Raw genomic sequence first — 12,927 nt, forward strand, 5'->3', positions numbered from 1 at the left:
TGGTGTTTTGTAAACTGCAGGGTGGAGCTTGCCAGGCTGCGGAAGAGCAGAGGTGGTGGTGCTGCTGCTGACCGTGCAGAGCCGTGAAAGCATTAGGAAATGTTGAGAACCCTGTTCTTTCCTTGGTTGGTTGGTTGGTTTGTTTGGCAAGTCACAGCTATCTTTGCAGAGAGATAAAATGAGCCTTAAAGGCTTGCTTAGATACTTACCTTGTCCTGCCAGTAGTCAGAAACCAAAATTTTCTTATCTGAGTGCTGTTCTGCTTGCACAAGGTTATGCTACCAGATGCAAGAAGCAAAATAGCCTCTGCCTGAGATTTTCTTCACCATAAACCATTCAGACAGTTGTAACATTGAAGAGGTCTTAGATTTATTTATTTACCCCTCCTTGAGCTAAGCAGAGAAGGGGAAAAACACTCTGCTCCAGCCACCCAGTGGCTTGCATCTAAGCCCTGCCAGGCTGGCTGGCTGCGGGCATGGCACTGCCACCGAGTGTTTTATCACTGTCCAACTTGAAAGCAATGCTTTTGGTCTCTGTCCAAGGAGAAAAGAGCAGAGCTTTGCTGCTACAGATTTCTTGTCTCCGTAACCAGGTCTGTGTCTCAGCCTTCAAAGCGGGAAGCATGGGGTGCCTCGCCAGGGGATGTTTTGAGTCTCAGGAGATTGCCCTGAGTGGATTTGGAGATGAGAGAATTGAGCAGGAAACGTCTGTGCTTTCGTTGGCAGATTGGCTTATTCCACAGTGAGGGTCAGCGACAGAAAACCCAGGTTTCAGGGGGATGTATTGTCCCATGGCCTCAGCTGACTCTGGCAGTGCTGTGAGCTGTTGTGATTTTATCACAGCTCTTGCAGTGTTTGGTGTTTTTCCTTGAACTCCACCTCCCACCCTTCTCCTTATGAATTCACAGCTTTTTTTTTTTTTTTTTTTTCCATGAAAGTCAAGTTTGCAGTTTTCACTGTTGTGGGAAGAGAAGGGGGAAAGCAGAGGGAACTAGTGGCCTTTTTCGTGTGCTTTGAAATCTGCTGATGGGAAGGGTGCTGTACAGGGCTAAAAACTCTCACAGAATTTTGCTAAGTTCTTGAGCGGTCAGGCCTATAGAAAATGGCAAAGCCCCAGTAGAAACCCTGCAGGGTCGATATTCCTAAACCCAAACCTTTCAATAGCATGGGTTAACTTCTGTCATCAACCTTCCCCTCCAGAAAAATGTATGAGATTGTCTCGGAGACCATGAGACCTTTACAGCCTTCATTGCTGTTGGGTCCTTTTTACTGGCATCCGAGTTTTTTCAGTATTTTGGGTGCCATTCTGCAATGCCTGGTGCTGCAGAGCTGTGCACTGGAAGCTGGGAAGGGAGCCCTGCCGTGCTGGGACCGACCTGCTCCTGGCAGGGCTCGAGCAGGCGCTGGCGACGCTCCCGGCACTGACAGCCTCGACCGGGGAGCAGCGTGTGGTCTCGTACCGGGGCTTGCATTGCAGCCTGGATCACTCAGACTAAACGAGCCTTTAATACGGGCTGTTTTCCACTCCTTTTGCTTCATCCGGCTAGTTTCACTCTTTCTGTCAAGCTGGAGGTCAAGGGCCTTGCTCCCAGGCACCAGTGCCTTCAGGGAATGCAAAACTATTAAGAAGAGCTTGTGCTTTAATAATCATAAAAGTAAATGAGCGGTAGGACATACGCAGCCCTTTTTCTGAGCGAGAGGCCCAGCTGTCACTGACAGTGTCCCTTTAACAGCGTAAAACTTCCACACTGTCTGTGGTCTTAGCAATAAATAAATAGAAATCAGTTTTCTTGCGAACAAGCGGCACTCTGATCTCCTATTCATTTATTTGCAGGCCTCATTAATATAACATCAGTGCAACAAACAGCTGAAGGGGGTGCAGTGTCAGGCTGAATAATGGAGTTGCTCTGCTGAGATAACAATTAGGTTCTGAATGTGCTATCAGCGAAGGCAGAGACACGGAGGGATCATGCCGGGATGACAACGCTTATGTGCTGCTTCCCCGCTGGGCTCATCAGCTGGGACCCAGCTAGCTTAGAGCAGGATGAAAAAAGACAAAGAGAACGAAGGTGGATGACATTTTGGGAGGGGGCAGGGGTTATGCCATTTATTCTGCAGGCCGGGCGCTCTCTCTGCACCCTAACAGATGCCAAGTGGTTGTTGTGCAGGACGGTCTGAGGCTCGCAGCTTGCCTCCGGCGCCGGGAGGAAAGCCCCCGCTGACTTGCAGCCAGGCCTTGGTCTCCCTGGCTCGTGCACAGGCTTCTTCTTGAGGCGAAATACTGCTTTATGTCAGGAACGCTGAACCACGCAGCCGGCAAGATGTGAGGCCGAGAACATTTATCCCGCATCGTTATAGCAGTGTCTTCTGCAGGCTGAGCAGGGAAGTGTGCTGGCACTGTGTTGGAGCTCCTGGATCCCTGGGATCCCTTGGATCCCAACCTCGGGGATCCCTGGGATCCCCACCTTGCTTTGAAGTGAGAAGCAGCAACAGAAATGCAGTGGTGCATCTGCATCCTTCACGTGGTGTAAGGGTAACGGCTCCTACCACCACCCTGCCACCTCCGTGTTTGCATCCGTTCTGTGAATACCGCGATCTTCGCACTTGCATTGGTCCTTTCGCTGAGCCGCGGGAACACGCTGCATTAGAGGCGATGGCTTGTTTGCTTCGTGCAAGGCGAGGCTGAGGCAGAGAGGAGAGGTGGCCTGCTCAGAATAATTTGGGGGATCAGCAAACCCAAAGGCCCTGCTTCCCACACCCCGCTCTAGGTCTCAGTGACTTCCAAACTGCTTCAGTTTTGCAGACAACCTAAAAAACTTCCAGCAGAGGTGCAGACCCCTAAACAGTAAATGTAAAATTCCTGGTAATGGCCTTGTTTTCCCTTAGCTGCCCTTTGCAGGTTCTTTTGGTCCCCCGCAGACCTCTGAGTGAAAAGCCACTCTACTAGAGTACAGTTCTTGAAAATGGGGAATATTTCTTCCCAATCCTGTCTGTCTCGGACCAGGAATCTGGAGTGTCATTGCAGCCACGCTGGCAGGCTGAGCAGCCCCCCAGCACAGCCGCAGCCCCGGGCTAAGGCAGGCCACGCCGTCGGCAGCCGCCCCGCGCTGGCCGTGCTGGGGGGGCCTCGGCCGTGCATCCCCAACGCCGCGGGGTGGCCCCGGGAATGCCGCCCGGCCGGGTGCTGCTCGCCGGGATCACCGGCGCTCAGTGCAACGGGACCTTTAAGACTGGTCGTCTTTCTGCGATTTTGACTGAATCTCTCCAGCTGTAATTAATTGAATGCATCTGTTCTAACCCTGGGGCTGCTTTATGGCACAGTTACTTCAAAACTGTTCAATTAGCGGCCACTAAAATCTAGGTCGAGTGGAGCTCCATATTGGGGATTTTCCAGGTCAGGACACTTTCAAAATACAGAATGGGCTCTGCTTTGTTCGGTGAGGCTGGTTGGTTCCGCTGGCTGTGGTAAGGTCGGGAAATGGCAAACTGTGACTTCTTTTGAACAGTGATGAGACAACGAGCCCGGCAGCGTAAGTGCTCCGGCAAACGCATTTTAACGTAATCTGGAGCTGCAAAGGACAGTTGTAGCTGTCAAGTACGTGAACTACCGAGTTCAGGTGATTCCCAGCTAGCGATGTAAACATTACCAGTGCAGGCCTTCAGGACTCGGTGTAATGTAATACAACTTGATTTTGTAGTGTCTTTTATGGGCACATAGTGCTTCACGGAGCTAAATGATACAAGACATGCTGCGCGGTTTGAGTTACAGAAAACAGCAGCACAACAGACAGTGTACCGCGAATAAATTGGAAACCTCAGTGGTGCGGTCCGAGGGGAGAGGGGGGCAGAAACTACAGCGTAGCAGGGAAGGAGGTGGTGGTTTGACACACGGCGCAGCTGATGGGCTCTGCTGGGTGCATGCAGCAGGCTGAACCCCAGCACGTGCGGCCAAATTCAACAGCAGCACCTTCAACGGGAGCAGAGGCGGAGAGCAAGAAATTACAAGGCGTAAGCAAGGGAGAAGGAAAATGGCTTCAGCTGAGATTTGAAGTGCAGGAAGATGCAGGGGTGCACTTGGAGCCACAGAAGGGATGGGGAGCGGGGGTGTCCTATGGCGTTAGCAGTCTGCATTGGGTGGGGAGAGGGGGATGCTGCGCAGACCGGGGCAGCCGTGCCCCGTGGCACTGGGAAGTGCAGGAGGGGCTGCTTCGGGGCACGCTCAGCCCGCGGGGCAGCAGGTTGCCGGGAAGGGCTCTCGTGATGGGGCTGGTGTTTTCCTGCCTTCCTAACCCACTCCCGTCCAGGGAACAGCGAGCTCTTAAGAAGGTGAAAGAAAGGCAGCCGTCCATCCAGAAACAGTACGGAAAAGGTTTTGAAGAGCTCAAATCTTTTGCCAAAGACCAGGGTGGAACAAACAAGCGTAAACAAGATTTATCCATTAAATTAATTAAATTACATTATTATGGATTATGTTTATTTATTAATAACAGCTGTAACACGGAGAAGATTAGTAACTCGCCCAAGAGCAACAACAGACCGGTGGCAGATTCAGGACAACTGTCTGAGAGTCTTAGGTCCAAATCTTGTGACTACACATTATTGTAATTTATACTCCTAATTGAAGAGGATATTGTCCTTAATGAAAGTCTATAGAAGCAAAGATGATTATGGCTGAGGCAGGCTATAAACAGGCAGCTTTAAAGCACACATCTCACCCTTTAACATTTGTAAGTCATTTGAGGTGCCAACTTACTAATAAAATGTGACATTAACGTTCAGAGAACAGCCAAGGCAGAAGTTAACAAAGTTGTCCAAAGCAGCAGGCAACTTCTGGAAGGTGACTTACCGTCTTCTGTATACGCAAAAAAAAGGAGCCAGTGTTATCCTTCTGCAAGGGTTTCTGGGGAAGGCACTGCCCACACCTCTTGGCCAGCTCAGGGACCTTGATGTCCTCTCTTGGAGCTCAGCGCAGATGGATTTCAGCATCCTCGGGCTGAAATCCATCTGTGTTAGATTGGCCTGAGTTTGGGCTTCTCCAAGACATCCGGAGGGGTCATGAGAAAGTGGTGCTGGCCTGGCTTTGGCAGCAGGAGCAGGTGGAGGTTGCAGCACTCAGCTGCAGTCTGCAAAGCAAAAGATTACTTACAAGCCAGACGTGGGGTTGAAGAAGCACGGGTGGCACGGGGACACCAGCTCAACTTTCCTGTATTTTGTTTCCCTTTAGATCCTGACAGTGTCGGGCCCCCCAGAAGGAGGGACGAGGGTCACCATCCGTGGCGTGAACCTGGGCCTGGATTTCTCCGAGATCGCCCACGGGGTGCAGGTTGCTGGGGTGCAGTGCACGCCCCTGCCCGAGCAGTACGTCGTCGCAGAACAGTGAGTGGCCTCCAGGACATCGCCCGTCCCCACCGCAGGTCCCCAGGGCTGGCCAGCCTGCACAAAGCCTCTTCCCTGACCTCCAGCAAATGCACAGGAGGCCAATAACTCATCCAAACCCCAGGCATCATCTCTCCACCCTTTCCAGCCCTGCAGGAAGGGGTCTGGAGGTGCCTGGAACGGGGCATGCCATTCCTGCAGCAGAAGGGGATGAGGTGCTTGGGTGCTCTCTCCGGGTGGGGGGGTTAAGCAGCCCTTTAAGCTTTCATTAAGTGTTTTGTTTCCTTCCACACCGCAGTTCCTGCTTTGCTAAGCAACTTTTCTGATGAGCACCTTGCTGTTGACGCTGAGCCTTTCTGCCCCCTCTGCTCCCCATCGCACTTGAAATTCAGCCGGCGCTGCTGGCTGCACGCAGCCATTTGTTAGGCGGCTGAGGCAGTGACAGCCGCTTAATCCGAACGGGCCTCCACTGGAGTCAATTCATTTATTTCACTAAGAAAAATGTCAATTGAAAATTAGAAAATAGGCATGTAACAGAGGATGGGCGAATAAGCCTCCCAAAGTGACACATGCTCCTGTTGCTGTCTGGGGGGGTGTTCTGGCGTAGCCAAGGTGCTGAGCGGTGCGCTGGGGGCCACTCGAGCAGGGCAGGAGGGCAGCAGTACGTGGTGTCTCCCCTTGGGTTGTCTCATCTCACCTGCTGGGGCCCAGGACGGCATTGCGTGTGGTGGGGCTGTGGCTGCTGGCGCCGAGTGCGGGGGAGCCCGGGGCGCGTGAGTGGTCCCAGCAGCACGGGTCTGCCCCAGCTTCGGCAGCGGCTGAAAGCAGTTGTCCTCTGGTGGTGAAATGCATTTGGAGGGTCCCAGGCTGATCCCCAGCGTAGCAGAAGGACCTGTCACTAGCACGTGTTGGCGTTGGTTTGGTTTTTGCTCGTGCCTTGTCTTTGTTTCCCCATCTGTAAGACAGAGGTGACATTAATCCCCTCTTCCAAACAGCGAGGATGTGTGCGGTATAGCAGTTAGGAAGTGTTTTCCGATCAGTGGATGGAGGGTGCTCTGGACGTGCAAAGCATTGTTGGTGTTACTGCGGGAATGGCTCCAAGCGCTGCACCAACAGCGCTGTCACTGCTAGCGGTTTGGGCTGTTCTGCTGAGCGATATTTTGTTTTATTTTATTTTTCAAATAAAGGATGGAAGATTATAAAATTATCCTCCTTTGATGGTATGAAACCCTGATTTTATAATCATGACTCTAATTATGGCTCTTGAGCTTTCAAAGTTTAACATCATTAAAACATTTACCCTGGGCAGATAACAGCAAGCGTTAGCATGAGAGCTGCCTTTTAAAGATGAATACAGATAAAAGGACCCTCTTAAGGGTTCTGTGGGCAGACTGAATTCCAAGACTGTAATGACTCACCATATGCTCCAGCCACGCAATCTATCAGCCAGCAATTAGGTTAATGTTGGTGAAAGGGCCACTTAGCCCAGCAATCAGCACCCTACAGCTCTGCCGAATGCATCATTTTGTAACAAGGTACCTGCTGGGAATTTGGCATTTAGCAGGAATCGGGATCAGGTGTACCAGGTCACTTGTGCCCCGTCCCGCACCCCATCATGCCTGGTACTGTACGGCAGCTGCTGCTTTACTGGCGAGTAGTTGAGTATTTGATGTTTCCCCCTGTATATAGTGCTTGGTGTATCCTTGCTTCCTGTGGGAGAAAACCTCTGCTCTCCTCTCCCGCCCGTGGGGTGTCAGGAACCACTTCACCTTGCTTTGTTTGCCCGTGGGCTGGCAGGAGCAGAGCTTACCGCTCCCAAATGCCAGCCCTCTGCCCTAGCCCCGCCGCGCAGAAACCCTGCCTCCTCGCCCCGCTGCTGGTTTGCAGGAGAAGGGGTGAAATAGCAGGCAGAGGAGAGGTGTATGGGCAATGTCTGGTTGAAAGGCAGAGAGAGGAGCACGTGGCAGATTACGGCACACAGCTGAGATGCTTCAATTCCTGTTCTCCAAAGGCAGCGTCTCTCTAGGCAACACGTTTTGATGTGCAGCAACAAGGACTTTCACATTAGAGCTCTTTACTAGCGTGGATGTGTTTCATTAGGCCTCCTGGCATCACCGGTGCATGCTGTCTGCAGGTTCTTTTTTCCTTTAGTCTTTTTATTTATTTTATTTGTAGTGAATTTAGTGCTGCTGAAGGCAGCTGAAACGCTGCCTTCGCGAATTGGAGCTTTTTGTGCATTTGCATGTGATTGGCAGAAGAGCGAGCGCTTTCCCTGCTGCTCTGCACAAGCACCGGGGAAAGGATGCTCGGGCTCTTTCTCCGGTCTCGCTCACAGGGCTGGACACCAACAAGTGTCTCCTCACTGGCGTTACCGCCCCGAGGCACGTTATTCCTGTCCTGAGGTTTCCAGTGCCTGGCAGGACGCTCTTGAATTTGTCTTTCCAGCGTTGCCGTGGGAGCAAGCAGCATCCGTCCCTTTAGGTACAGCCAGAGCGCCCTGCCAGCTGCCGTCCCGTGGAGAACCTCTCTCAGACCTGCTGGCGTGACAGGCGTTTGCTTGGTCTCATCTCCAGCAGGCATGATGCATTCCCAGTGCCCTGGGATTTTTGGATTACACACCCACAGGGTGTGTAATGAGGGCTTCCTCATCTTCCAGCCTGGCCCGCTGTGGCTAGCCCCAGCAGCATTCCCTGTCCTTACGGCTTTCCCTGCCTCGGGATGTGCCCACGGGGCTGAGCTGGGCCACGCGAGGAGCAGATCGGCGTCTTTCGGTGCCGCTAGCTCCTTTTACCCGCAGCAGTATGTTCTGCGTTAGCCAGCCCTGTCTCCCCTGCAAAGGCTGCTCTCCGCGGCTGTCTCTATCATCCCTGTGCAGGTTTCTCCATTTTTGATTAACTGGGAGACTGCAGTGTGAGCTGTTCCCTTAATGAACTCATCTGTTACTCTAAGGACTTAGCCCTCACTTTGCTACTGGCTAATATATTGCCATTAGTGCTCTGCTTTGCTCTGGAGTTTACAGCTTGTAATAATTATGTCTAATTTTGATTTTTTTTCTTTAAATTACTACATGGGGTAAAAATAGACTCAGTAATTAACTTCTTCCAAAGAGGCAGATATCAAAGTTAGGGGGGGGGGGGGGGGGGGAAGAAAAAAAGAAAGTCAGCGCTGCGTGGAGCTGCATAGGGCACTGCTGGCACCGGCTGCCGAAGCCTCACTGCGGCATTTCTGCTTCCAGGATCGTCTGTGAAATGGGGCAGGCGCTTCCAGGGATCAGCTCCGGCCCAGTGCTCCTGTGCATCGGAGAGTGCAAGCCGGAGTTCACGGCGAAGTCTGCGCAGCAGTACATGTTCGTGGTGAGTGTCCTGCCGAGGCAGGGAGGAGGGGGGCAGCTCGCGTCCCCCGCGGAACAGCCGTGCTCTGCAGATGTGCGTGTCGAACGGGTGGGCTTCAACACCAGAAGGCAATCCCAAATTTGCCATCTTTTTCTGATGCTTTCCCCGCGGCTTTGCACAATTTGTTGGTAGCCCAGTCAACGAGCCCAGTTTTCAAGATCTAGAGCTCGCGCAGGTCTACAGAATAAACAGGATTTATGTGGGAACGTAATCCCAGGGTTCCCGCAGGATTTGGTTTCAGCTTTGCACCTCCAAAGTAGTGATAACCTTCTGGATTGCTAGGCTCTGCTACTCCTTGCAAAGTGCATTGGTGTAATCCCAGCAGGAGCGTTACACCAAGCGTAACTGTTCTGGACCTGAGGACTTTTCTGTGCATGACGAAATGTCAAGGAATTGGAGTTGGCGCTTAAAATTTTCCTGTGTTTGTAACAGACGTGGTTACTTTGGTGCTTAGTCAATGGGGATGAATCCAGGGCACTGCTTCCTGCTGGTTTTGACGATGTTTCTGTACGCACGTGTGTGCACATGCAGGCACCAATAGGCCTTCTTGCGTGAACACAGAAACACACAACAGGAGAGCAAGCACCAGAGTCCACCCTTCTGCAGCTCAGCTACTGAGGTCCTGCTAGAAACTTAGTTTTAATCAACTGCCTGTGAAATCTAAATGGATCTGAGTTAGTTTCTGTGTCTAGAGATGTAATCTTTTCCCCATCATGCCCTTTGGGATGGAAGGGTAATTCTACATCCAAATATTCAGGGATTTTTTTTTTTTGTCCCTCCAAGGATGCTGGTTCAGTGTAGGCTTTCTCTGCCTGCTTAATGGAGAGCTGCTCTTTGGCTTGGTGGGCTTCCGTTGGTTGAGTGGGTGATTTCTTTCGCCTTTTGATTCATAAACTTAAAAGCCACAGCTGGGGTTTCTCCTATCTCCAGTTTTGCCTAAGCAGGGCACTTCATCCAGCCACGTAGATTTTGTGCTTAGTGGAATCTGTATGCAGGGAAGTGCCAGCACTTCCCAATTGTCCACAATTTGTAAACTAATTGAGAGATAAATCAGGTTGGCCCCTGCCGCCCTATCGGCGTTGCACGCGACACCCTCCCCTGGGATTTCATTTATTCAGCAACACAGCGTGGGTGCAAAATATCGCCACATTTTGCTCAACTATGCCAGAAACCCCTCTGATCGTCACAGGGCGCTGCCAGTGTAGTCCCCAGGTTTGCCATTATTGGAAGGCAGGTTCCCGTGGGACACAAGGAGGATGCTTGCTTGCTTTGTGTTAAATAATAACCAGGAGCCAGTGGAAGGTAATTGCGGACATGAATCTTGGAGTAGTACCTTGCAGCAACCTGGTGAGCATATGCCAAGCGTTATCATCCCTTGCATTGTTGCTTCTGATTTCCAGCACTTACCCTGATTATATCGTTTCTTTTTCTCAAGCACCTAAAACTTCTAGCACATCATTTCCTTTTGTTAGTGGGCCTCTATTTTTCTCTTTAGCGTCGCCACAAATTCCATTACAGCTGGTTTATGCCATTAAAGTCAGCAGTAAAATTGATTGGTACCTTAAAGCAGAGCTCTGTTCCGACCCTGAGAGGGGTCGTGCCTTAGTGAGCTCATCCGGTGTCTGACACCGCGTGGGAGCGATGCTGTCACCTTAATTACACCCGTTTTGTCTGGGGAGGTGGAACCTTGGAGCTACTTTGGATCTGTAAATCTGTCATAATTATCACCAAATCATGAGTTGAAGATGGAAAATTCTTGCTCAGCTTTCAGGCCCTCACCCGATGCTGGCCTCACCCCAGCCTTGGGAGTTTTTGCAGGTCTCGAGGATGGGCCCTCAGCTCTCCTGTCTTCTCCTTGTCTACAGGAATGACTGCTCAGGGTTACAGCCTGAGTTTCTATTTTTCGCAGTGCTTTGAATTTCCAAGGATTGCAGAGCTTAGACGAGGTGATGCTCACACCAGAAACGTCAGATGCTTGCAGCCAGGAGGTGCTTATAATTCACTCTGAATGCAGAGGAGGGCCGTGCTTTCCAGCGTGCCCGCAGCTCCGTCACCGGTGTGTGTATGGGAACTGCTGGACCTCATGGAGGGGTTAAATAACCACTCCTTTCTGCCGCCGGGCTCCCCCGAGCAGGCTGGCCCCAGCGATGGGGCTGGAGGAGGAGGGAGGCTGGGCTCTCACTGTCTGGAGCATTCACAGCATTCCAGCTTGTTCCTAATTCACCTCGGGAACAGTCGCCAGGGTTGGGCTGGAGGCCAAAGGAGGCTTTTCGTGGGCAATCATACATTGAACATCCTTGGGAGGTATTTTGCATTTTGGAATCGCTCCTCTTGCTTGTACGAAATGCTCCCAAGCCTGCCTAGCGTAAACATTGCTATTACCATTCATATTGTCTAGTATTGCCATTAGCTGGCGTGATCGTAGAATATCCTGAGTTGGAAGGGACCCACGAGGATCATCGAGTCCAACTCCTGACCCCAGCTAGGATAAGAGCTGTGAGGTGACCATGAGTGGTTGAAGGACGAATCTTTCCCTCCTGTGATATTATTCCATAATTACCCACGACAGGGTGGATTGTGTGTTTTTCTCTGGTCTATTCAGGAGTCGGGGTCAAACAGGCTTTTGGTCTAAGCTGCTTTGGCAAATGCCATGGCACCCAGAAAACACATGTTGCATCGTGAAAACAGTAGAGAAAGCAGGACACTCGCCGAGCTGCCAGGCAGGTGGTACCAGGGGAGTGGAGCTGGGAGGCTGCCAGCCTTTGCAGATGAGAGTCATAAAGAGGGTAATAGGAAAGCATTAGTAAAACAATTTGGTAATATCCACTGATTGAAAACAAATAAAAAGGTACCTGCTTACTGCAAATTCTATTAAGGGGGATAAATAGCTATCGTGGTGCAAGGCAGGATAAAGAAGTGGCATTGCTGCAATCATATCACTAATAAAATGTTGAGTGGGATCTAGGTTTGCCCACCAAGGATGTCTTTCCATCAGCAACAGCAAACAGGCCCTGCCCCCACAATACTATCACTGGCGGTTCGTACTAAGCTGGAGCTGATGGTGCTGCCTTTTGTTAAAGTTGTGCAGTATTTCCCACTACCAGCCCCTGGGGCGGGGGTTTGATGCTCTACCACGCTGGCAAACTTTAAACATTGGGTTCAAATTTCCATTGTGGCAATTTGCTTGGCCTGGGATATGTTTAGTGTTTGAAACTGCGGTGCAAACAGCCTACCTTTGTTTAAGAACAAAGTTGACGGTAAATACATGATTTTGCCGAGGCTAAATTTGCAACCATTTTGTTGAGGTGCGTCTCTCTTTCAGAGCCAGGTTCGAAAAATCTAGCAAGAGATTTGTCAGATGTCCAGGACGCATCTCTATTTTACCTTTCCATTTTAAAAGGGATATCCCCGCTCAGCCGAAGCGTGAAGATGCTCGGGGTCGGTGCTTCTCCGGCTGGCACGGCCCCTGGGCAGCCGCTCGCTGACAGCTCCCCTCGCAGCAGGCAAGAGCGCTGAGTTTGTCCTTTTCTGTCTCCAGACTCCAGTGGTGAGTTTTCTGAATCCCAGCCGCGGCCCAGAGTCGGGAGGGACGATGGTGACCATCTCCGGGCACTACCTGGGAGCTGGCAGCCACGTGTCGGTGCTCCTGGGAAACCAGACCTGCGAATTCTACGGGTAAGGGGCCGAGCCGGGCCAGCGCACGCTCCTGCCGTGCACGTCCTGGTCATCAGGGCTGCACCACCATGTATCTGCTGTCGCTGAACACGCAGCCGTGGCAAAAATTCATCTGGGAACCCCTGAAGGCTCCCATTCCCTCTTTTATTACATGAAACCATCTTCTCTCTTACTGTGACTGAGCCTTGCTTGGCGAGGGAGGGATTGCATGGGTATTAGTGCTGTGCATTATTTCATTTTAATGTCTTTACGATGTTAACTGGTCCAAAAATCTCGGGCAAACGTCACTGCGATTGTAAAATGTTTATAGTAGTCATCAGTGCCTGCCCCCAGCCTGGCTGATCTGAAGAAAATGTAACATTTGTAAGAAACACCTAGTTTCTCTTTTCACACATCAACAGCTTGTATTACTTTTATTGCAGCCACTGCTGCAGGTATCTCAAACCTCCTGGAAATGGTCTGAGCGAGGGCTGGGCTTCAGCGTG

At 51.3% G+C, this 12,927-nt stretch overlaps 1 protein-coding gene across 1 annotated transcript in view; it reads left to right on the forward strand.

Moving 5' to 3' along the window:
* The window catches only part of PLXNA2 (plexin A2), a 154,283-nt gene that overhangs the window by 110,146 nt on the left and 31,210 nt on the right, over window positions 1-12,927 (forward strand). Inside the window, exons 12-14 of the mRNA XM_075722534.1 lie at window positions 5,224-5,375; window positions 8,611-8,728; window positions 12,306-12,442. Of these exons, the coding sequence (XP_075578649.1) occupies window positions 5,224-5,375; window positions 8,611-8,728; window positions 12,306-12,442 (407 nt within the window). The remainder of the gene's footprint in view (window positions 1-5,223; window positions 5,376-8,610; window positions 8,729-12,305; window positions 12,443-12,927) is intronic.

Source organism: Pelecanus crispus, chromosome 17 (genome assembly GCF_030463565.1).
Source record: "Pelecanus crispus isolate bPelCri1 chromosome 17, bPelCri1.pri, whole genome shotgun sequence".
Lineage (NCBI taxonomy): Eukaryota > Metazoa > Chordata > Aves > Pelecaniformes > Pelecanidae > Pelecanus > Pelecanus crispus.